At 40.9% G+C, this 27,112-nt stretch overlaps 1 protein-coding gene across 5 annotated transcripts in view; it reads right to left on the reverse strand.

The window, feature by feature from the left end:
- The window catches only part of FAM53B (family with sequence similarity 53 member B), a 125,602-nt gene that overhangs the window by 36,695 nt on the left and 61,795 nt on the right, over positions 1-27,112 (reverse strand). For all 5 annotated transcript variants that reach the window (XM_081193031.1, XM_081193034.1, XM_081193030.1 and 2 more), the window contains one exon: positions 21,321-22,099. In XM_081193031.1, coding sequence (XP_081049157.1) covers positions 21,321-22,099 — 779 coding nt within the window. The remainder of the gene's footprint in view (positions 1-21,320; positions 22,100-27,112) is intronic.

Here is a 27,112-nt window from a genome sequence, read left to right on the forward strand (position 1 = left end):
TAGACTTGTGAGGCCTGACCACTGAGATCCTATCAATACAATGTTATGCCAGCTATACTGCCTCGTAGTTTATTTTGGGGCCCAAGTCACTGTGCAGATTCTAACTTTTAAAACTCTTCACATGTAACCAGAAAAATCTAATAAGGTCATTGTACATTTGTTACACCTTTGGTGGACACAACCTCAGGCACAGGTTTACTGTACTGTGCTATGGTTGCAAGACACAAATCTCTTAACAGGATTTAGGGAAGCCCCAGCAGAAGTAATATTAAGGTCCTTAGGAAAATGCAAGAAGGGTAATGGATATGTTACGGATTTCTTATGAGTGTCCCTCTGCCACCCCCCAAAAAACGGACAAAGGAAGAGCTTTTCCTGAGTCAAATAGGGTTTAGTAAAAGGCAGCCAAATCTTTTTGGATCTTGTTTTCCGGCAACTTGTTTCCACCCTCGGTTAGATATAATGGAAACCCTTTTTTTAACTAAAATGTCCAAAATAATCCTTGGAGGATAATTGTCAAAAATATGAATAAGTCAAACATACTTAATGTTTGCTTTCACATCCTGTCCTAGGAATAGCAGCATTTCAGGAGACGGGTGGTTTTTTTCCCTTTTAAAAGAGGGATGGTGCTTCAAACTAGCTTCCAGGTTTTGTTACCATAAAGGCAAAAGGAATTATATTTTGCCTGCAAATAACATCCCCTTGCATACTACACTGATGAATTCATTCTTTCCTCTCAGTATGTAGTTTTCCTCTCCCTGTGCCACCTATTTTGAGTGGGGGGGGGTGAGAGGCATGGAAATGTGAATAGACAAATGCTAGCTTTCAAAGACAGGCTAACCAAGCAAGATTTATTTGTTTAGCAGTATTCTTGACTCGCCTTCCAACAAAGTTCTGAAGATCTGGACAGTTAGGATCACTAAATATGTATTGTTGAAATGGTAGGCGTGGAGAACTGGGTGGATTTGAAGTAGGGTTAGATGAGACAGTGGATATGGGAGGGCATGCATAACATCCTATTGTTTTTTGAGTCTTGAATGGTAGTAAGGAATACAGTAAGGCAAACCAGCAGTGACAGGGGCTGCCTATTACCTCCTGGGAGGGCATAAAAGGTGACCTTGCAACTATTTCGTGTCACCTGAGATGTCCAGATGGCAGGGAGGGAGAAGGTCATGGGAGTGAAATCAAAACTATTGATTAAAATAAATATTATAAAGGAAGAACTCCGGCTTATGTTAGCAATTACCTCTCTTTTTAGACCCTTTGCCTTAGGAATATTCATTTCAATGTTCATATGTATGGAAAGCATACGAAACGAAGCTGGGTGTCCTCTCCTTTGGCATTGCCAAATCAACTCACTGCAAAAATTTCATAGTGACGCCTCTGCTGCAAATGCACCAACAGAATTCAAATCATGCACAGGACTGTTTGTTGTCTTTACTACCAAGTAATTCTCATTTTAAAATATTATTTGGTAATTCCTGAATACTGTCGCTCTCCCTCTGCCCTATCTTATGTGCCTAATGCATAGCACAATTCTGCACAGCAGAAGTATCACTTGCAATACAGTGTTTATCCTAAATAAAAAATTATTATAAGTCCTACTACTGCCACTAATTTCAATAAATCTACTGCCTTTTTTGGTTGTTGTATGACCTGCAGACCCAGCAGTCTAAAGATACCATGAGTTGTATTTTTAATTTGTTCCACACACAGAGAAACACTTGAAAAGCATGCATGATTCCAGTGACTAGTGGATCCAAAGGCAAATCTATTATATTTGGTCTAGGTTTCTCCGCAGAACCAACACAGCTGCCAATATTCTGATCTATATTAACTGGTGGAGTTTGGACAGCTATCGAAATCAAAATATTCTCCTCCAGATGTCCTTCACAAAGATCCATTTTTTTAATTGTGTGAAACATGCATAAGCCAATGCTCAATGGAAATAGAAATAGAAATAAGTAAATGGGTTTTCATGAACTTAAAACAAACAAAACAAAACTTTGCTGACTCTGAAATGAAATACTGTATCAGATCAATCTAAGGCAAAATGTGAGCAATAAATAGAACTGCATCCTGAGCATATATAATTACAAATGACCATTCAGGCTGCTGATACCTTAGAATAGACTCTCAGCACTTCCTTCCAGAGGCACGCAAGCTGCTCCTCTCATCTGCCACTTCTTTGCTGAACTGCGATTTAGGTATTCCATTTAGCCATTTCTATCACAAGGGAGAAAGGCATCCTTCTTCAGCAAAAACCAACATCCTTGCTCCACTCTATTTCATTTTAGTTACATATCATCTATGCCTGAAGAAGAATCACACAAAATTTGGTCTAATATATGATATTTCACTTTGCAGAAAATGCACCACGACTTCATGATAGTAACCACATAGGGCATCGCTTAGCTGAGACAGCTTTTGATGATGATGCAGCTGCAGCTGCAAGAGCCAGAATCCTTGGCTTCTGCTACTAAGGGACAACGGCAGCCAGAGCAAGGATGGAAGGCCTGAAACTATGAAGAAAACCTGGAAGTGATTCCGGCAACTGTGGTGGTTTATGGGTCTAAGGCCAATATATGATATATGGGTGGGTGGTCAGAAGCTGCAATCTGAGGGCTACAAATCTCTGAAAGGCACAGGGTGAAGAGGGAAATTAGCTGGTATGGCTGTGAATATGGGGTTGGGGGCAGACTGACCTTCTTGAAACCTGACAAAACAAAAGCCCAGATAGGAAAGGGAAAGAGAAGCTGTCAAAGTCAGGAGTGGGGTGGGGTGGAACCACTGCAATTTCCCCTTAAGACCCTAAATCCAAACTGGCAGATCTGATTTCACTATTAAATACTACTGACAGAATTAGTCAAGTCTGGAATTGGGGAAGTTTACAATACAACCCCCCCCCCCAGTTAAAAAATAAATAAATCTTAAACCAATGTTGAGTCCGGCTCAGACCCCTCTGAATTTGAGTCTGGTTTGAAATGGGGTTTGCCCCTACCCCTCAGAGAGCTCTCCCTATTACTCTCTAAATGAAAACAAATTGCCTTTGATAAGGCATGGTGCATAATTAGCAGTAGGGATGGCTTGCTAGAGAGATATGGGGATTTGCTGCTCTCTCCATACTTGACTTTAATGCTCTTGAACAAGCATAAGACCATCATTTTCTGATGAGGAGCATGGGATTTGTTGTTTCGCTGCCTACCAATTCACTTCAAAAGGCAGAAGAAAATATACAAATCCCATTATCCCTGCCAAGAAGTGATGTTTATTATTTTCAACTAAGAGAGTGGGTGTGGGAGATTGGAGGCATACGTCACCCACCCAATAGTATTTCTTTGCTTTATTTAAAGCTTTCCTAGAAAAGTTTGAAGGTTTTATTTTTTAATAGACATGCTCAAGGAAATATTTTAAAAGGGAAAAGGGGGGTGGAGGGAAGTTGGGAAGGGGAAAGAAGGGTTTGAACCATTTTATTGCAAAAAAATGTGAAAAGCATAATGAACTACGAATAAAAGAATACTTAAAGATTTTAGTAAATGAATAGATTTTGAGACAAAATGAATGCAGTTTGCATATCACTAGGAAAGACATATGACCATTTACTAAGTGATAATGCAGATCTTTGACAAGACAATTATCTATAGCTTCAAGGGTGAGCAGACATAACCTTCCCCTGTTTCCTTCGATTTCTGATAAGGTGCAGTCGTGTGATAAAACTACCCTCCACCACATGACAATATACGTAATACAATAACTGGCTTACCAAGCAGCAAAATATACACGATAGTAAGTAAGCAATGGTAAATGACTGTCTGCATTCAGCCATTCTCTCTCATTGTGCAGGACCAGAATGGCTGCAGTGTACTCCCCATCTCCCTACACCCCAACCTCTCCAAATATGTTTGATGTTCAAATCCATCTGGCCCTGAAAAGACACATACATTTCAATGGCCCATTTGACACAAAAGACGGTGCTGTCAGTACCTTAGCCAACCACCTGTGACTTGGCCACATCTCAGTGGATCAGGTATCCATTTGTATCTGAGTAGTCTGGAGATCATCCAGAACATGAGTTCAGAAAGACACAAACCCCCAGCTTTTGGAAAAAAGCAAGCAAGTGCCCCAATAACTTGGCAAGAGCACCCATACCATCTGAAATCAGCTACTATAGCTGTACCTCTGCTGATGACAATTAACTTCATGCCATTTCAGATTACAGCTAGTGTTTCCTGCCAAACAGTTAATGCTATATAATCCACATTGCAGCTGTTGAAATTCTGTTACCAAATATATTTTCTATGTTGACACATGGTTGTTTTTAGCCTTCCCTGATATCTCGTCGTTGCTAAGAACATGGATGGTTGGTTGGTGTGGTTGTGTGTGGTTGCTTGTCTGCTTCAATATCCTTTCTCTGGTTTGTTTTCTATCATTGTTTTCTCCATGAAACTCATTTCAAATTCATCTTTTAAGGTGGTTTTGAAGGTTGATCTTGTGTACTAGGGGGTCCATAGTTTGTGGGAATGATACAATGGCTGAATGAATAAGAATGTCGTCAAGAGACAATGCACAGATCCTTCAGGATGTCATGTGTTGGGCTGCTGCTAGAATACACTGGAAAAAGAAAATTAATTCTCTTCTGCTGCCACAAAATTTTAAGATTAACATTTCCTTTCAGATTCTGGCCCCAGATTCGTACAACAAAAATAAAGACAGCTGAGAAGTCAGAATCCCTCTTAGAGGAGTAGCCAATGTGGTGTCTCCCAGATGTTGCATCAGCCCCAGGCAGCATGGCAAATGGTCAGGGATGATGGGAGTTGTAGTCTTAAAACCCATCTGGAAGACACCAGTTTGACTACCCTGTGTGAAGCACCTTAAGCAGCGTACTTGCTAATTTTGTAACATATTAAGTGACCATACACTTAGGGGTGCATGGGGTGTTACGGGAGGGGTGTTAATACTAAAGGGAAATAAAAACGTCGTTGAGTGGCTTCCAAACAATTTAATGTCCGTTGTTCCTATCAATGACTATATAAGCACACAGCACTACAGTAGTATGCTCACCATTCCTTCCCCACCTCCCATGCAACCAGGAGGAAAAATAAAAGGTTTTTACCCTTTGTTTTCTGCATTGCTGTTTTTGCCGTGATGCTGTTTTAACTTGATTAATAGCCATACTTCATAGCTTTAACTTTTATTTTGTGAACTGTCCACAAAGCTGTTTATTTATTGGCAGTATAGAAATGCTGTGATTCACTGAATGAAGGAATAACCACTTTTCAGTACCTTAATACACCTGTGACCTACCAATATACAATAACTGACACCCCCTCTGTGCACTGATCATCTGCTGACAAAAAGGTGCCCACAACCTTGATCTCTGGATAGGGGCCAGTTGGTTGTATCCCGTGCTAGTCTTACTCAGAGTAGACCCACTGAAGTTAATGGACATGACTAACTTAGGTTTATTAATTTCAATGGATCTACTTTGAGTAGGACTTAGTTGGGTGCAACTCACAGGAAGAGAAGGTTATGGCCCATGTGCTCTGTTTATGAAATGCAGTGGATATACTATAGTTTGACTAAGTCAGAAATGACTAATATCAATTTCTATTCAAAGCTGTCTTATAGTTAAACATGACGTTTCACTCCCTGGCTTAAATCCTCAGGCTGTGGGAAAGCCACTTTGTACACATTAAGCAACTAAGATGGGGAAATACACACATTGTTTGCACTGGGGGACTTGCCCCAGTTGCATCCTGGTTCTAAAGCAGGCATGGACAAGCAAAGCAACACAATACAAAGCTTCTTTATATCTTCTGGGACTTTTTGTGCCTCTCTCATAACTAGCATTGGAGATGTGTGCGCACATGGCAATGCATGCACTTATGCAACAATTGCCATGGCACTACTTGTGAAAGTTTCTTTCCATTCCCCAAGCAACCACAATGTCATGGAATGTATGTAAGGTTGGGTTACCAACTTGAACCACTAATGAAGTAATCAAAATTCTGGATGTGTGAAACAGAACTGTGAACAGGTATGGCACAGTACAGAGGCAACAACAAAAAGATACAGTGGTACCTTGGGTTACATATGCTTCAGGTTACAGACTCCGTTAACCCAGAAATAGTACTTTGGGTTAAGAACTTTGCTTCAGGATAAGAACAGAAATCATGTGGCGGCAGCGGGAGGCCCTATTAGCTAAAGTGGTACTTCAGGTTAAGAATAGTTTCAGGTTAAGAACGGACCTCCGGAACGAATTAAGTACGTAACCAGAGGTACCACTGTACTTTATTTCCACCTTTGGGCACTGCCTGCTAATGATATTTTTTTAATGGAACTAGGTTTTTGGAAGGTAGCTAATATCAGGCATTAGTTTTACATAGTGTGTTTTTTTAATGGCAAGCCTAGAAGATCCCTTTTGGACTAAGGTTCAAATTGCCTCTCTGCTATAGTGACCTTGGGTCAGACACCATCTGTGAGCCCTATCGGCAATAAGGTGCTCTGCAGATAAAAAAATTGTATAGCCATTGTAAGTGCCATCCTCTGTTCTTTCTTGAAAGGGTGGGGTTGGTTAAAAACCAACCAACAACAAATGTGATTTGTTGTTTAGCGGGATGTTTAATATTTGAGGTAAGGTGGGTGGTGACCAGACAGAGTGCCTTCTCAGTGGTGGCACAATGGAATTACATTCTTAGGGATGTAATTTCTGGCTCAAATATCGTTGGGCTTTTCCCAGAACCACACAAATACATTTTTTATTTTCCTAGGCTTTTAAAAACATTGTTTAAAAATATATTTTAACTTTCTTTTCTTTTTTGTATATTTTCCCATAGTCTTTGCTGAAGACTATATGAATCTTTCAAATACATATATACAAGCTTTCTGGTTCAATCAGAGCTGATTTTGTAACTCAACAATACTGCTGAACAACAATTCAGAACAGTGGAATATTTCACACCAAAGTATACACAATTTAAGTGATGCCTTAAGCAAGAGACTCCAAGTCTCTGAGATGTATACTGAACTTTCCTCTTCCTCCTTCAAGATTTCATCGCCCTAATGAAGGAGATGCCTCTATGCGATACAGTAACACACACACACACACACACACACACACCTGTTTCCATTATTAAAGTGAATGGAGAGGCTTGAATCTTTAATACTCTGGATCAGGGAATAATGGTATAGATCTATAGGTGGTGCTAGACAGTCCTGAACAGAGTTAAGGCCATTCTATTCACTGTGAATGGGATTTCTGGATCCAATCTTGAGCAGATATACTGCTTGTGGCTACCAGACGGACGAAAGGAGAAGCATAACAGGAGTACCTGAGCTACATGTGCCAGGATGCAGCTTATGCACATTGCAGTTTAAACATCCAGATGTTGCTGGACTCCAACTCATCCCTGACTACTGGCCTTTGCTGGCTGGTGAGTGATGGGAATTAGAGAGCAACGAATATGGAGGGTCAAAAGTCCAAGCCCCCCCCCCCCAGTTTAGAGAAAGCACACACATTGGCTTAAATGTTATATATGAATGCAGTCATAATTAATAACTGATCATTCTATACATGACTGAGACTGGCAGAATGATGAATCAGCATGCATAAATGTATTTATATGCCAGTCCAATACATGCACTGCCATGTGAGATTATGATGTTTGTATTCCTTACTGGCAATTTGTTATACCAACATTAGACATTCTTATATTACTACCTTTCCCTTTGTTCCGTAAGTAACAAAACTTCAAATAAAGAAAATGCTATCATTTGTCACAGGGTTCCCAAACTGTGGTCCACTTATGGTCCACAAGCTTCATTTAGGTGTTCTACAGGGTGTCCGTAAAAAGACAATAAAAACCATACAGTATTACAATTGCTACGACAGGCAGAAAAATAATTAAGTATTCTATCAAGAGCCTCAGAAATTTTCAAGTGGTCCATGGGGGCAGGGGATGTGGGAACCACTGAATTATCATGTTTCTTGCAATGAGTTAAATATGCTCACGCTGTAATGGAACTATGCTTCCCTAGGACTTTTTGGTTTTTTAAATCACATTGCCTTAGGGCTGCTGTGTCTGCTCTTCAAAAGGCAGCATTGTTTAACTTTTGGTCAAAGTGGAGCAATTAACACCCACTTTGAATCCGGTCAAATTAAGTTCACATTTCTTTCAAATGTTTGCTCTTAGCTTTGATACTTATTTTCAACTCAAAAACACAGCACCCCCACACACAATTTTCTTCCCTCGTGGAAGAAGCGGAGTCATTTCTCATAAGGGGAATGGGATGAAAGAGACAGGGGGGTCAATATTCATTCCTATTATAGTTAAGCATTTGAAATATTGTGCATTAAAACAGGGCAGAAACCAGGGCAATCTTTTCTTATGTTCCTGCCACAAGGAATGCTCAGTCCTTGCTACCTTTTGTTCCCATACTTTGTTGGATCTTTCGAATCCTCTTTGTTCAGGACGTGCTCTTGATTGTGGAGCCTTTTATTTAACTATGTTCCATATTGATAATAATAATAATTGTCCTACATTTGAGATTGTGGAGGTTGAAAGAACTAGGTTCCATGTCTCTGAACCACCACCCTAATTACATTATCAACAGTGGTGCCATTGATGAGGCTCTTGTGCCCAGCATTAAACTGTATGCAGGGCCAAATTAAGATATGCTAAGGGCCTAAACTAAGCCAAGTTTAAGAGGCCATACCAATGAAAATAGAAATAACAAGCATTTATATTTGTATATATACCAGGTGAGGATGCATTTAAAAATTAACAATTGAGCACAAACATAAATCTTGCAATAAGCCTATCTGCATACAAAATACCTTCAAATACCTTATGACATCTTACTTAGAATATATGAAAAAATATGTATGTAGAAGAAGGAGGAGGAGGAGGAGGAGGAGGAGTTTGGATTTGATATCCCGCTTTATCACTACCCTAAGGAGTCTCAAAGCGGCTAACATTCTCCTTTCCCTTCCTCCCCCACAACAAACACTCTGTGAGGTGAGTGGGGCTGAGAGACTTCAGAGAAGTGTGACTGGCCCAAGATCACCCAGCAGCTGCATGTGGAGGAGCAGGGACGCAAACCCAGTTCACCGGATTACGAGTCTACCGCTCTTAACCACCACACCACACTGGCTCCCAGTACAGCAACAAAAGATAGACTGCAACCTGCACTGTGTGTGCTCTGCTCATGATATGCAATTTACTTCCATTTATTTATTTATTTATTTATTTATTTAAATTTAGAGGTCCTTCATAATCCGACTCCAGCACCGATTGCATGGTACTAGTCATTAGGTCTGTGGACTGGATTCAGTCAAGGCCCAAGCCAAACTGGATTCCAGAATCGGCTGAGTTAGCTTGACACAGTTGTAAAGAAATACTATACACACACGCATACTGCATTTGTTGCTTTATGCTTGAAATGTACAGTGGTATCTCGGGTTAAGAACTTAATTCGTTCCAGAGGTCCATTCTTAACCTGAAGCTGTTCTTAACCTGAAGCACCACTTTAGCTAATGGGGCCTCCCGCTGCTGCCGCACCGCCGGAGCACGATTTCTGTTCTCATCCTGAAGCAAAGTTCTTAACCTGAGGTAATATTTCTGGGTTAGCGGGGTCTGTAACCTGAAGCGTATGTAACCTGAAGCGTCTGTAACCTGAGGTACCACTGTATTGCTTCTCTCCTTTCATGCTTTTGTCTTATAGCCTAATCCTTCGTACCTACCTATGCATTGCCTGATACATGGAGAGCATTGCCTTGCTCTCAGATCTGACAACTCAGTGTAACAACCTGATTACTCCCTACCCTTTATCTTATATTAACCTGTTTGTTAAGAGCGCTTTGGACATCCCTCGGGCCAGCAGTGACAATGGAGTCTGGGCACCCAGAGCATATTATAGAGATCTGATGCAGGGCCCGAAATTTTTAACGATTCATCCAAACGAGCAGCTAACAACAGTGGAAACCGCCAAATTAAGTTGCTTTTACATACTGAGCAGCTCTCTTCAAAAGCTCAGCACCACTGTTCACCTTCCTCCTTCCCTCTATCGCTAGAAGAAGTTAATGCAATTCTATTATATTACATTACAATTCTGTCCTCCCGCCTCCCCAATGAGAGAAAAGCATGTCAAGGGCAATACTAGAACAAATTGAGCTTTTGTGCCCCCTTTAAGTGTTGTGGCTTGATTGATGTCAGGGATTAAAATGGTGCTAAAAAACAGGGGGAAGAAGGAGGGGGAGGAAGCTCCATGAGCAGCTGTACCACTGCTGCTGCCCAAACAAAAAGAAACAAACACAAAAACCCCACATACAGTTCCTCAAATGCCAAAGTGAAGTGTTATATATGCTGGAGGCTCTGAATACCTAAACTTGCCTGGGTACAGGGTTTCTCACACACATATTTTTAAACCGAAAGCTTTTCAGTTTTCAAAGGGCATGGCAGCCTCCCTTTTTCTCTCTCTGTAGGGGGCAAGCAGGGGAGGACGTCCCTACAGGCGCTGCAGATACTTGCACCATTCACCCTCAAGCAGCTCCTGACAAAATTCCTTTCAAAAGCAGTGATGGCATTAAAGGCCCGTTATATAATGTTTGGTGCTCATGGGACAGCTTTTCAAAGGGAGCCCTTGCACACATCCATGTCAAAATGGATATGTCTGAATTAGTTATCTACACAGGGACGAGCCTTGGGGTACGAAGGCCTTTTTTTCAACAGAGGCTTTCAGGAGAGTTGTGTCTACCTTGTTGTTTCTGGAGTGAAATGTACAGGCCCCTGGTTTTAACACCCAAGCAAATCTCGAACACATATGCATGATACTCTTCATCCACAAGCCATATCAGACTTCTAAAGAGAGGAGGAAGAACGGTTGATATATGTATGCATAATAGAGCTAGACTGGTGAATGGAAGAGAGCTTCCACAGTGGTGGCATCTGCCATGTGGAGCAGCCTCCCCTCAGAAATTAGGCATGCAACAGCCATATTCAGTTTTCAGCATACGCTGAAGACTTATTTCTTCACTCAGCTCTTCCCCAACCAATAATATTGGTCTGGCACATGATATAAGGACTTTGGATACTGGGTAGTATTCAACTACATTTTACTCAAAGTAGACCTATTGAAATGAATGGACCTAACCTAGCCATGTTAATTAATTTCAATGGGTCTACTCTGAGCAACAATTAGTCGAGCACCATCCATTACTTGAGTTTTTTAAAAAATAAATGCTGTATAGCTTTAATTCTTTTATTGGTTGTAGCATATTTTTTTTAAGTTGTAAACTGCTTTGGATAGTTGTAAAATAAATGGTATAACAAATGTCTTTAAATAAACATATATCTTTAAAACTTCTCCAGAAGCTGTTTTGTGCCACACAACATATAAGCACACATGTTTAACATATACTATTTTCCCCTCCTTGTTCTACTGTCTTAGGTGTGCTATTTCAGCATGTGTGACCACTGGTGGAGGAAGAGGAGTGTGGGGGGAGCGCACCACCCCCGGCAGTGCAATCCCGGTGGGGTGCCATCGCAGCTGCCCCCCTCACCTGTGCTGGGCACCATGCCCCCACAGGCGGCGTGCCACGCTCCCAGGACACGCACCAGCCCCGTCCCCGCCTGCTCTCCCCCCCCCCGGTGCCAGAGCATGAAGCTCCACCACTGTGTGTGACACCACAAACCACATGAGAGTTGTGTCAGGTTCTATGCTGATTGCTGCTAATGTAAAAAAATGAAATGAAAGGGTCTTGCAAAATCAGCAGACAGAACAGCCAAAACAATAACTATGACTCAAAGGTCCTGCACAATTAGTATACGTTCCTTGAAACTGCACACATACCCCACACAAACCTCTGCCAAGAGCTGCCACTGGGGAGGCACATTATAGATGTAGCCCCAAATTCCTAGCTGGGAGCAGATCCCAGATTTGATTTTGAAAAAGTAACACATATAAACCAGTTCCAACAGCAGCTCACTATATTCAGTTGAAGAGTCACTCTAAAACTTGCTATGAATCACAATCAAAGGGGTGGTTAATTAGTCATGCTAATTAATAAAAACAACAAAGGCGATTTAAAGATCAACACATTTATTCTTGCTAAATCTGCCTTTGTTTTAAAAATTTTGTTCTTCTGAAGTCCTGGTTCAGGTTTCTACCAAGTACACTGAAACTTCAAATCAGACCTGGTTTTATAGGTCCATTTTGTGACATGATTACCCATTAATATAGGAGTCATTGCCAGCCCCAGGGAAGCAGATTTGTGGTGGTAAAGTATAGCTATTCTGATCACATGGGTAGCTCAGATTACATCATAGGCATTTCCCATCAGCACTCTATCTAGTCTGGTAATGCTGAATTGGAAAGGATTTACTCGATCAGACATTAAGGCATTAATGATGCAACATGGAGTTAGTTAAGTAGTGACTGCAGCAGCAACACACTGCAAGAGCAACACATGAGAAAGAGTTCCAGTGCTATTTTACCGTAATTATGACTCTACATTGCACGGTGCTACTTTTGCCCTCACTTTTGAAGTCTTCTCACAATCAGCAAAATATTTCCATCCTATGTACACATGGATTTACAGAACAACAGGGAAAGGGCTGTAGCATCCTGCTAGATCAGTGCATTCATGAAACCCTTGGACTTGTGGGCTTTTATTTAAAGATGCCGGAAAGGTTTTACAACACCCACATGCATCTTTCAAGACTTCTAAGGAAGGGAAAGGAGGAAGTCAAAGCCATTTTGAATTTGTAGTACAACACTGACCTAGACTAGGTAATCTGAATACAAGGACTACATCACTGGAACAATGTGCTTTTTAAACCAATTTATCATGGGGGTAAAGGTGGCGTCTTGAAAACATTCCCGAAATAACTTGCTGTCAAAGCTAGGATTCAGTCCTGTGTTTCGAGAATCCCAGGCCGTAAATTCAGTTGGATGATGAATCCTATATATCACTTGTGGGGATGTGGCTGTTAGTCATCTCAGCATGAAGGCTGCAAACCTAAGCACACTTACTCCTGAGTAAAGATGTGTGAGAAATCATTGTGTGTCTACAATTCAGAAAATTTAATGGAAGTGATTAATTTTAGGGGGAAACAAGGAAGTAAGCCAGATTGCTGGTGCTGATGATGGGAATTTTGTCTCGGAGAACAGCTTTTCATCTGCCTCTACCACCAAACTTCATTTTCTCTCTCATGAGTCAGCCATTAAAAATTATCTGCAATTAAACTGCTCAAAACTGCAGATAGTATCAGCAGAATTACCTTGTTGGCATTTTCAAAGATAAATCCATTATTGTGTTAACATGAGATCAAACCTGAAGAGCTTGGAGTGGCCAAGACATTATGAAAAAACAGATTAGGGTAGAGATAACAGCGCTGGCAGCCAGCAGCATGGCAGATTAAATGGCACAGAAGAGGACAGAAATATACCTCTACCTCTGCTCAGTAACTATTACTCCTTCTGATCTTCCTACTCACTTCAAAACATATCAGTGTTAAGCGAAAAACAAGAAATAAAGAAAAAAATCTCAGCTCCCTCATCATCGGTGGCTAGAACCCAAACCTATTTCAGTAGGGTTAGCCAAGTTACTCAATATGCAGGAAAATCTTGCACGTGTGTAACTGCATTTAGAGGTTCACTCCGTTTCAGTATCCATGTGGACACTACTGCAGGACCAGCTTGCGCCCCAGAGATTTCGCTTTGGTGCTGCTAATTCAGCACAAACAACATGGGAGGCACAATTACGAGTCACCAGCCTCTGCAACCACAGCAGGCGCCGTGATTCGCTAGTGGTTTGACTTCATCCCTGGAAGTACGTTCCACTGTTTCTCAAGACAGACGGAGGCCAACAACAGTTTTTAAATATTATTTTTAATGTCTCAAATAGTTGTTTTAAAACTTTTGACTAATAATTTTATTGTTTCATTCTTTTTCTAAACAACTTTGAGGTTCTTTTACAATAAAGTGGTATAAATATCATCTGTGTCTTCTGTACACGCAGGTGGTCACGTTTTCAAACTAGTGTGAGAACTAGTGTGTGTTCTCTATTCCTCTCCCCTCAATTAGAGTTTCAACAGACCTTTCTTTTTTAAAAAAGCGGGGGAAAGGTTTTTCACAATCTTTTGAAAGAGAGGGGCTGGAAACTGGTGTGTTGATAAACAGAGGATATATATAGAGAGAGAAAGAGACGGACAGACGGACAGACAAGTTACTTTACTGCTTCCTATTTTACCAAATTCATTCATAGACAAGTTAAACATAGTGAAGGGAGAGGCACAGCCCTGCAACATGAGTAGGTCTGCCCCAAAAGGAGGTGACCTGAGAAAGCACTCTGTGTACACAAGTACACAACAAGCACTTGAGAAGTGCATTTTCGGCACAGATTACATCCATTCTACTTTAGACTGTGGTACAGAGACGACGTCATGCACACAGCACACGCAAAAGGCACCTGCATCCAACACTGAATGCAGATTATCATACAGTGTGGTCACTCCTTGTGTGTCTCCCGCTTTAAATGCTGGGATCCTTTAAAAAAACAACCAAAAACACCATCAAGAATTTCCTGTAATAATTTGTTTGCTTTATTTTATACAGAGTGCACTTTCTAGTAACCTTGATGATCCTTACAAACAACAATAGGCTCAGGCTCACAGCAATCCTTTGAGGACCGGGGGTGGGGTGGACGGTGGACGGGGGGGGGTGTCGACGGACGCTGAGCAATTTGCCTCTGGCCATTGAGAAAAATCTAAGGAAGACTTGAGAACAAGAGCTCCAGTCTCCTAAATTAGTCCGTGGCCTTAGGCAAAATTCTACTTTTCACCAGTACTGTAATTGTAAAAGGCTTCATTGTGCTGCTACCAGAATGCTTGTAAAAATCCCAGTTCAATGGTGTGTGATCTTTCATTATGTAAACTTGTTTCTAAAGTCCTTGTGTGATAATGCAGCTCTGCACAGCAGCCAAGCAGACATGAAAAATAAAAATTACTATGCTATGGGATGAACTGCTCTATTAAAGGGCAGGATGGATCTTGTTTGGGATGTATGCTACAAATAAAGTCACACTGAACTAAGCATAAGAACAGACCTTATAGGCTCAAACCAGTAGTCCAAACAGCCTTCATTATTGGAGAGACCAAGGTGCCTGAAGCATATAATAGTACAGGAAGGCTAACTCTTTTGAGAAGCTTCCCAAAGTTGAGTGCTTAAGTCAACCATGAGGATGCACTAACCCGACAATTATGATTCCCTACATTTAATAAAGCTTAGCAATTGCATAGCACTGAATTTCAAATTTTTTTTTTGTTCTCCTTGCACCACCCCTGTATGGTAAGCGTTATTATCATCTCTATGTTGCAGATGGGGGGTGGTTGCCTTGGTTGTGGCTTGTCCAAAAGGCTGTCAAGTGAGATTTTAACTAGGGACTTCCTGATTTGTCAGGAAACCACATTGGCTCTCCAATATGAGTTGAGCTTACAGCTATTGCTACTTTCTGTGGCGATGACTGCACAGTACGGAAAGAATAATGTTGCTGTGAGACACATTAATCAGAAGTCATTTACCTTTAGCATATACAGTGGTACCTCGGGTTAAGTACTTAATTCATTCTGGAGGTCCGTTCTTAACCTGAAACTGTTCTTAACCTGAAGCACCACTTTAGCTAATGGGGCCTCCCGCTGCCGCCGCGCCACTGGAATACAATTTCTGTTCTCATCCTGAAGCAAAGTTCTTAACCTGAGGTACTATTTCTGGGTTAGCGGAGTCTGTAACCTGAAGCGTATGTAACCTGAAGCGTATGTAACCCGAGGTACCAATGTATGTGAAAAAGAAAACTGTTTCCTAGTCCATTCTCTCCAAACTATTCACATCTCAACCATAACACAGTTTTTGGGGTTGTTGTTGTTGTTTGGTTGGTTGGGGTTTTTTTGTTTTGTCTTTTAAATCCTAATTGGTTTTCGCCCATCCTTGGATGAAAAATGTCTCCTGGTCCTCCCTAAGGTGGATTTAAGGGAAGGCACTGCATGGAAATAGCTTTTAGTACAAATTAGAAGAAGGTGACTGATTCTTCACATTTCATTAAAAGCAGCTTCATCTAATGAAAAAGCCTGATCATAATTACAATGACTCAGAAATCTGTTTTGCCTGAAAGCCTCCTTGTAGTATTCCATCATGTTGGGCTTTTTAGGACTCTGATCCACCATTTGGGACTAATTTATTTAGTTCCTCCATGCAGATGGTTAAATCACACAAGGACCCACACAAGAGGGGCTGTTCACTTACAAAGATGCAGTAGAAAAGATTTTGTATTGTCTTTCACAGCAGGAACCTTGCTGTACAGAGGAACATATTGTGCTGTTCTTCGTCACTGTCAGATATAGTGCACCATCACTGCTTGGGGGCACATTCAAACGCCAAGTATGTTTAGAGTGTGAAAACAGTATTTATAATATGACTGTTTTATGTACCCAATTGTTAGCATGGGGCTGAGCTCTGTTCTTCCTGCCTGACAATTGCCAGGAAAAATGTGGGAATATCTAAGTATTTTGGATTCAGATCAGCAAAGCACTAAAATTAATAGGGGAAGAAGAAGTAATTTGGGGAATATCTAGATGCATAAAGCAAGGGCTTTTAGCTTAAAGCACAATACTATAATTACAAGAAAGACTGCAACTTAAAAGTAATTGCACAAATTATCTTCCAAACAGGAGTGTGTTTCTCTTTTCTTCAGCATCCCAGGCAGAGGAAGTTAGCTTACATGGGGTTACTCAGGTACAAAGAGGTGGGAGATGCATGGGATGTCTACTGACATTTTTGTTTTTTGCTTCAATGGAGCTGTAGGAGCCTGTGGGCTTGATTGGAATGGTGCAGGGAATGCTTAACTCTTTCCCTACAGGTTGTTTTTCCAGTCAAAATCTCTTCCCTTCCAAGCTGCTTTCTGCCTGCATGGCAGAAAATAGGAGGCCCTTCAAATATTTTCTCTTACAATTTTGATAAGAACAATTGGCCTCTAGGAAAAGGGACACACACACACACACACACACCACTGCTCCGTTCAAGTTCACAGTCCCCTACAGACAGGATTTCAGTAAACACAGCACATATCAAGAGGCTGCTCATATACCCCTCCTACATCTTACCTACTTTGTGTAGGGTCCCAGCCTCATATATGTTTGTATCTAACTGGTGCATGAAGATGTTAAACCACAGAGTAAGCAGTCCTGCCAGGCTTAGCCTATGTTATCACTTCCCACCAGAGAGGAAATAGATCAGGAAGCCTTTATAATCTCTCTCTCTCTCTCTCTCTCTCTCTCTCTCTCTCTCTCTCTCTCTTTTTCTCCAAGTATGTTCTTCAGTATGTTCAAGGAGCTCTGAGCTGGCCACTCCAGCCACATGGCTTTAACCAACTTGTTTGTTTCAGATCAGAATTGAGTCTGAAACTAAAGTTTTTTCTACTCCAAAACTTTTACCTTTTGGAACTAAGCAATGTTTTGACTGCCTGTGCATATTTTCTTACTGCTGTATGGAAAAGCACATGAATCTGAACTTTGAAGAGTTTTGTAAGCAAACCATTTTATGCCTTACCAAACATGTGGTCTATCTCTATGCCAGGCAAGTGGGATAGCTTGGAAAGAGCTTTCAAAAGCGAACATTTTTGGGACTCACTGGAAGGGCACATTTTAAAGGTTTTTCCACACTTTTGTTTGCAGCATGTTTTGTGATGTTAATCTCTGCTGAGGTTCTGCCACTTGCCCCAAACTTGGGTTCCAAGATTCCAGCATCTTGGCCCTCGTTAAAAGTATGATGTGTGAACTGGCACACAGCTGCTGAATTATATTGTACATATGAAGGTTGGCAAAGCAAAACAGTAAAATTTAATGTCAACTTGCTGTTGTATTTAAGGCCAAGACAGAGCAATCCATACCAACACTCGTGCATCATAACTCATATGAATCAATTCAAAAAAGCAGTGATGGAGAACACTCAGCCTAATCAGGCAAGCCAGGCACCCCCATTTGGCCAGCAAGGCTGATTTGGCCAAGCCCATTTGCCCTACACCTGATGTCATATATGGGTATGGGACGTAAAGATGTGGCTCTCTGCCAAAATCTGTTCTTGATTTCAAATGACAAAGGCACAGGAAAATGGGTCATATCAGGTGACAGAAGGGGTTTGGGGAGGTGAGGATACAGCCCGTGAACTGGATCCAGTCCCCCCCCCAGTAATGAAATATGAAAAATCCACAAAGCAATGCTGCTGTGCCACCTCCATTCAGTGGTGCAGAACTACTACAGAACTGAGCACAGACTGAACCCATTTGGGTTGGATCCAGAATACGCATGTTGGGCTTAGCTGCCCAGTGAAATCAAGGGTAGTGGTGGCTGGTCCCCATTTAGACTAGTAGGCTAGAAGGAAGGGGAAGTGCAGCCAGAGCCAATGGCAAGTGGCAAGCCAAATCTAATTCTGTCCCCTCTTCCTCCTCCTGCTGAGTTCTGCAAGAGCAGCTCTTAACAGTAAGGAAAATGAAATTGCTACAGGCAGTGCCACCTCCAGTACTTACTGGAAGTAAGAAGGCAAGCAGGTGAGGACAGACTGAGGGCAGATGAAGGTTGATGGGGCAGTGCCTCATGAATGGACCAGCCTCCACTCAGCGATGCGACTTGAGTCATATTCTACTGATGCCCAAGTTCAACTAACTTTGGGTGCTTCCATACTGGGAGTGAATACTGCAGATGGGTCAATCAGCTATCAGAAACAGGTCACTGGCATGAAACTTTTTTAAAAAATGGATTTTATGTTGAAAGGGCAAATCCATACTAAATTTACGCTTTGGGTTTTGTGTGGTGCTGAGCAGTCCATGAGCAGCATTGACCCCACAATAAACACCCATCCAAAAGTACCCTTTGTCAGGATCCAACTCATAACCATGGTAATCTACATGGTGGTAAAGGTGACACTAGTTCCATTTTACTGCTCTCTTGGCATCACTTTTCCTGGTAAACACATAACTTTCTGCGACAAATTTTCCTATCACAATTTTAAGAGGACACATGTTTGCATAATCATGGACACTTAACTCTATTCCAGAGCTGCTTACAATGCTACAGCAATTATAAGCCTCCAATGTACTGCTTTAATGTATGCCTGATGTACCTGGAGCCCTGCAGATGAAAAACGAAGCCAACCACATAGCTTTGTTTCATTCAGAGGTCCCTTTTACACCTCCTGCTTCCAGCCTCTACCACTTCCTTGGATACCAGCCTGGAGCAAATGAAACAACCTATATATACCTGGGTACAAACATGAATGACTATATAATTTAAACTGTTTCCACAAGTACAAGAAAATGAAAAGGCCTTCAGTGATGCTAGCTGTGTGATTTCAACTTGGGACTCGTAAAAAATAATAAGGTTGTTTTTACTACCTATCCAGTTTATTAGCTAATAAAGCAGCTTAGCATATTAAATTTCACTGACACACATTTTCAAAGGGGGACTTGCAACCAGTATAATGTAGTATGTTTCCCCCCTGAAATCACCCAGGCATGTTATTTTCTTACCCTTTTTATCTTTCAAACTTCTCTAGAGAAGGAAAAAGCATTCCCATAAACACAAAAGAAAACGAACTTATTCAATCACCCATAGAGTCATAAAAGTATTGCAAAGCATCACGGTCTTATAAAACGAAAATAAATGAGTTTCCACTGTCAAAAGTCATTGTGTTGGATAAGGGGAAATAGAGGACAACTGCAGCTTTCTAATCAGCTGTACCTGCCTGGGAGAGTCACTGTTAACAAAAATAGCTAACAAAAACAGCACATGCAGCACATTTCATCTTGAGCCATATTGACTATGGAAAGGCAGCATACAATTAAAATGGATGATCTGGCACCATTTTTTAAGGAAGTGTCACTGTAATCCAAAGCAATACAAACAATGGGAAAGGATCGTATTTTCATGGCGGTGCAACAGCTGTTTTAAGCGCATACAACAATGTTGAGAGTAGTACAGGTAGTGAAAAGTGAACAATGGGGGGAGCTTTTTTTTTTGGCTTGCAGAAATCAATAAAGTAAAACAGGAATTATGCCAATAAAGCAGAGTTAATGCACTGCTGCTGGAGGGTGGGGGAAGCTATCAGATCTATAAACCCTAGTTTATCTCTGTTCTACACAAGGGTATCTTTATTTTATCAACAAGTGTATGCCTATAAATTACAGACAAAAGAAATGCTGAATCATTAAAAGAAAACCCTTGATTATTAAGTAATAAGATGAAGCTGGTTTGGAGTCCTGTTCTTCGAAGGGTGCTTGTAGCTTAGTTATGTACCACTCAATTTTAAAGGCCACTTATCTCACAAATGGATTCCGAAAGTTAAGAATTTATTGGAGCAACATCTCCCCTGATGTGCACTTCAGATCTCTTGTCTGCTCACACTTTGGATTCCTGACTAAAGGGGAAATTTTTGACCTTTGTTTCGCAACTGAAAATGAAACGTAATAAAGAAGTGGAAAATTACAGAAGACAAGACTGCTTGAAGTCAACACTCATAGACAGCAAAGTCCCCAGTTTTGAGAATTCATCCAGAAATAAAACAAACACTAAGTACCACTGAGGTGTTCCTTGGCTTCCCACAGCATGTGCTTGAAAGCACCTCTTCTGCAATTTATTACAATAAGTTTGTTTTCATTAAAAACCAAACCATTGCTTGCTGAAACTTATGCTGCCTATCTATAGGAAACACCATTTCATTCAACTGAGGCTAAGCTATCTAAAGTGACTAAGTTATGCAACAGCCGTCAACTTCTTCAGACCCAGAGGTCACGTTTAACCCAAACTTGTATTTGGGGATCTATTTCTTAATCTTTAGCCATATAAGTGCATGGTGGTCATGATCCTGTTGTGACCTGCCCCCCCCCTTGGATCAGGCCATGATCCACCAATTGAAGACCAGTGAGTTACAGATTATGAATATAAATAAATTTTCAGAAGAAAAACCTTTCATATTAGGGCATGGAGGGCTAGTGGTTATGATCCTAAATATCAAATCCATTAGAAAAACAATCAGTCTCCTACTAATAAAAGGAAAGGCCAGAAACAATTACCTCTACTCCAAGCAAGCAAAACAAAACACACAATTGAACCAGGTTTTTTTTTTTGGGGGGGGGGGCGGAATTCAACCAGTTTTCCGCTTTTGTTAATTACACAGTATTACCACATCAGTGTGTTGCACACTGTCTATAATGTAAATACATACTTTATGTGTTTTGTAAATGTTTGGCCTAACCATACGATATAATTAACTCTTACCTGGGTCATCTTGGCAAGATCCAGTGAAGGTCTTTGTTCCTTTACTTCTTCAGGCCGCCTTCGTTTAATTCCAACTTTCTTGTCGTTAAGGACACATGGCTGGGAACGGCTTCGGGAAAGCCCATTGGAGCGCCTTGTCAGCTCTGGGGTTGAGGCAGGTGTGCTGCTGGCTGAGGGCAGGCAATATTCCGAAAAAGAAATCTGATCATGGGAGCAGGAGAGAGACCGCTGGATGTCAACCCTGCCACCTTCTACAGAGCCGTGGTCGCTGCCCCAGATATCACTCGCCTGCCCATAAGTGGCTGACCTTCTCATTCCTTGGCATGGCTGACATCCTAATCTGTTGCTAAATGCAGACTGGTCGTAGGATGAGGAAAGTGTGTTTGACCTGGAAGGAAGGCTAAAGCTTGAACTTCTCTGCATGGTGGTGAATCCATTGGAATAGCGCTGGACACTTCCGCCACTGTAACACCGTCTCTTTTCTACAGGAGTCCAGACCTTTGATCCTATAGGCCTCCATGAAGCCCTACAGCTAGACATCTCATCAGAAAAAGAGAGCGACCTACACTGGCGTTTGCTGGGAGGTGCTGAGGGATTGCCATTGCGGTCACTGAGGCTGAGGTCTTTGATCAAGTTGGTCACTGCGCATGTGCTAGCTGCCTCTCTCTGCCATATGGCGTTTTCTTCGCTTTTGTCAGGCAGGCAGTCCCAAATGCTGGTGCTTGACTGATCGATCTGAAGGGGACATTTCCTACTGAGATCTCTCCATCTGTCATTTTCTAATTTGGAAATGATAAAATGATATACATTCATTAGCACCAATTAGTAATATGGTTCACCTGCCATATTTTTTAAAAAACAACAACAAAAACAACAATATATCTCATGGGATGCTTCGCTATAAACTAGTTAATTGTTAGAATTTGGCTTGACAAGTAATTGATTAAGGATGGAGGGACAAACAAGCTAAGGAACAGCAGCAGCAGAAAATATTGAAAAACAAGCGGCAGTGTGTTTTTAAAAAAACTTAAACATAAAGGTTTAATGTGAATGAAAGAGTTTAAAGAGGGTCAAAAATCAAGACAGGCACAGTATTAAACATTGAAGTTGCTCAGCCTATATAAATTGATGTCAGATCTTTGTTCTGTGATGAACAGTAGCAGTACAGACATAATGTTCTCCATGGCTAAGAATGCCATCTTTTCAATAAGACCCACTTTCATCCAGGCACAGCTGCTGCTCTTTGAGCAGGTCTGCAGCAGTCTGAAGATCTAGGCTGGCCGCTGAGTTATCTAGCAGCGTTTTGGTGCTGCATTTTGTTCTATTTCCTCATAGGAAACAAACACAATTATATTTTGTTTCCATGCAAACATGAATAAAAGGACAAGCAGTTAAGTCATTTTGAATACACACTGGACTCAATGGCAACAATGAGGAAGAACTGAGTTGTTTTTTTAAACAGAAAGGGCACTGCAAGTCCAAAACACTTAGGTCGGAGATCAACATATGCTAGTTATTAGGTGTGTGTATGGATAAACTTATTTGCAAGGAAGGAAGCAAGCAAGACCATCTATCACAAGGATAGTCATAATTTTATAACTTGGATTTGTAAACAGAAACATGTATTGAATACGTAACGATCACTGTAAAATTCTAATGTGATTATGCCCAAAATGATGAAGACAAGTAGGGCTAAATCTGGAAAAACAAACAGGCTATTCATCATAATAAGCCGTTGGGTAATACAGCTCCACCAACAATGACTAAAATAATAAAATGGTTCCAGTAATATAATAATGTTTAAAGTCAAAAGTTTCATATTTAAGACCCCACACAGATGGATGTCCTGAACTGCATGCCCCCCCCCTTGTTGTCTTCTTCAACTATCATTTACAGATGGATACCCACACTACCCATCCATCAAAATGCTGAGATCTGGATTTGGATGCAGCTATCAGTTCTGTTTCCCCCCTCACTTTAATGATCACAATGCAAAGCAAGAAATACGCATTTAGCAATTACAGCTATGTTTAGATGTCACTTATTTTCCCACCATATTCACTGCAGCCAACAGAGCATTCTCAGGTCAGGTCACCAGACAAAAGAAACAGAAATAGAAGCTAATTTTACTGGCACGCTGCCATGACCCTCAGGGTTCAGACATCACGTTTTACAATACAAAAAGCTTTGGTGAGTCCATACAAAAGGATACAGGATACCTGTCTCTTTCAACTTTATTTTTGCATGAGCAACTATAAATCTTTTAAAAGAGGCAAATAAAGCAGCACTCGATTTTTTTTACTCCTTTCCCCCTCTGCAAAGTTACCTGCTGACCACTCTACCATATGAATTCTGTTTAACTTCCCCACCAGCTTGGGCTTCCAGAGACCCAAGGTTGGGGAAGGCTGGAGTAAAGCAAAGTAGCCGAGATACCATATTGCTAAATCCACACACTTAGAGACTATATCTTACAAAAGGGCATGAGGCAACTTGGTCCTAAAATATAAAGGAAGCACAATGCAGATCTTTCAGGATCTAGCAGAAGAAAAACTGCAAAAGAACCATGTTTAGCCTTATTACAGCTGTGCTAAACTGTTGTATGTGGAGGTTCCTCTCCTAACTTATGGTCCCCTGACATAGGATGGTCTGGCAAACAACCAATCTGACTTGGAGGTTTCTAAGCAGAGGTTGGATGGCCACCTGTTATGTATGGCCTAGTAGAGATTCTTGCAGTGCAGGGGGGTGGACTAGATTATGCTCAGGGGTACCTTCCAACTCTACAATTCTATTATTTGATATTAAAAATATTACATAAATAAATATGAATATTTTGAATATATGGAGGCACTGACGGGTGTATGAGTATGTGCTTTACCTTTCACACAAACAATTTCTTGTGGCAATTTTGACTAAGACAGAGGTGATTAGGGTAAACAGTCCATGGGTATAGGATTGTGCTGTCAGCTCCATCACTAGATCCTCTTTCCATAGAATAAAAAAACGATGGGCCAATGGGGTTAGCAGAAGAATCCTAAGGGTCTTTTGAACCAGGTACATGCTTCGGTTTGTAAGCCTCAGCAACCTCTCCCTTTTGGGGGGTAGAAATCCTCTTCTCCCGTTAAACGAAAAGATATTTGACATAAACATATTGCCTTTACTATTATGCACTGGATTCAAAGCAACTTGTGAATACAAGACTACATATTCATACAGTGATCCTTGCTCTGTAACTTCTGACTTCTGTTTTATCCATTGATCCAGTTATGGCAAAGAGAAAACAGAACAATTATTATAATAGGGTGGGGGTTTTTTTGCTCCAAACAACGTATGAATATATGGTTTCCTCCCCACCCCCAATAAGTGTTTCAGGTGAGTGGCAAAAAGACACTGAAACAGTAACTACATAATAATTCACCATAGGCAGCTTATTCATTTCAGAATCTCACCTACATCTGCTATGGTTGACAGCTATTAAGGCTTGCTGACTTAAATGCGCCTGACACTAGCTTTGTTAAATAACAAGCCACGAAAAAGCGGTGGAGAACAACGGGTTCTGTGCTATTATCTGAGAGTGATGCTTCTTCTTTCTCTCTCTCTCAAGAGACAAAGGAAATCAAAAGATTGGAACTGAAACTGCTTATGCATGAAATATGGTTTAACCATATTTGAAAGCCCACTTAACATCCTATTCAGCACAAGCCATAAATAAAAACTGAAATCATTTCACTTTGAGAATGTTTCTGTTTTTAGAAACCAGTGTTGCTGGTTCTTACGGTCAAACCCAAGTCAATTTAATTGTCCACTGAATGCAGCTCAAACTCAACATCCTAACAATTCGGATAAATGAAAGGGCTATTTCAGCCGGGGAATATGTACATGGTGGATTCAGAGCCTGGGGTGATGGATATTTTAATAAGGTGATTCTAACTATAAGTGTGTTTGTGTGTGCAAGCCAGCACACATACACTGTGGATATTTATTAGGAGAGTAGCCTGTGAAGCAATAGACAATATAAGTGCCAAGAAAAAGAGATTACTCTTATCAGCAAACGATGTGAAAGTCCTCATCATTCTTGCTGCCCTCTGTTTATAATCTAGGAGCAGGGCAGGGAACAAACCCTATGAGGGAAGCATCTTCTAAATTATATCACTGTCCCCCAAGGTCTCCATTTTACCATTTAGAGGTTTTTCACTCAAAATCTGAATACAACCCCTCCTCACTCAATCTCTATATGCTCCTCCCAGCTGTCTTTGCCAATGTTCTTGACTGCCACTATCCTTTACATCAGACACAATTTTCCTGTGTACAGTGTTGGCTGGCACTTGCTGTTGCTATTTAGATGCTTCCTTATGATGTCCAAAATTGACTTGTTTTCTTGCTTTAAAGGGATTATCTGCCTTATTACACTGCCATGCTGACATAATTACTGCAGCGGTGATGCAGCCAGAAACTTACACAGAGGAACTCTATTAGTGTTCTGCTTTACAGAAGACTGTCCTCTCTTTAAAATGCTGCCTGTTCCATGCACAGTCAAAAGCTTTAGAACCATAAGAAGGGAAGGCCGAGGCCCTGAAGTTGCCCACTGACTCTTTGCAGCTGGACACAGACAGATCACCTGGTCATAGTCTCCCCCACTATGGGGAGATGTGTTCTACTCTTATTTTTCATTATATCAATTTTCTTTGCAAAACAAAACAAAAAAGTAAAGATGCAGCATAAACTAATAAACGAGCATACAAACGCTCAAGCAGGCAAAAATAAATAAGCAATTAAAGTATTATATGTAAAGACCAATAGTTACTCTTTAAACTTGTTTCCAACAGTACATATGGTTGCATATTATCTTGAGCCTTGTTGCACCAGTACATCCATTCTTCAGTAAATAAATTATCCCTTTGCTTGTGTTCTCTTAAATGCAGTGGTTGGTTTAACCATTATAGTATTCATTCATAAGCTTTTATCTAGACATTCAAATTAGAATATGCAATTCTATGCAAACCAATGTTGTCTTTCATCTTATTTTTTGTTTATGTATATTCTCTTTGGGGACAATATGCAAGTGGCTACTCTAGACAGCTTGATCACATACCATTGACCCCACTGACCACACCTCCATGACCTGCTAGCCGCCCTGGCAAGTCTAGTGAGCAACTGCTGAAACTGGTATCAGTTTAGCTTTTCGGCCTATACATTTTCAGTCTCCATTGGCAAGTAAACAACAATAACCCGAGCAGTTCACCTTAGAGGTCATCAGTGTTGTGGTTCTATAGTCTATTCAGGGAAAGCCAGTGGCTCACAGGCTAAGGATGTTTTTCTTACAAAACAAAATCAGGTGACACGATGCAATAGACTATTCACCCAGCCATAGCTGCACATGATAAAAATGGCAATATAAAAATGTCAGTAGTGTCCTCAAAATTCTTCCAGGGAAAATATCAGAATATTGTACTTTCATCACGTGTGTGCTTTAGCAAGAACATTACACCACAGGAACACTGAGAAGGAATGCCACCTTTTGAGGATTCTAAGTTGGTCTTTCTATGAGAAACAAAGTTCATGTGCCCTTGAAGACATCTGGAAGGAAAATATACAGATAGAGAACCAAGAACTAGCAGGCCTTGGTTGGAATTAATGGCTAAATAGAGCAGAATACAGAGCTGATCACTAGCTGATGACCTAGTTTTATGAATTAGACCACTACTGCAAGAAAACTGGAACACTTCTAACAATGATTCAGCTAAAGCAGACACTGGCTAGTGCGAACTTTGTAAACTGGGATGCAGCTAGACAAT

This window comes from Podarcis bocagei, assembly GCF_964188305.1.
Source record: "Podarcis bocagei genome assembly, chromosome: 4".
Classification (NCBI taxonomy): Eukaryota; Metazoa; Chordata; class Lepidosauria; order Squamata; family Lacertidae; genus Podarcis; species Podarcis bocagei.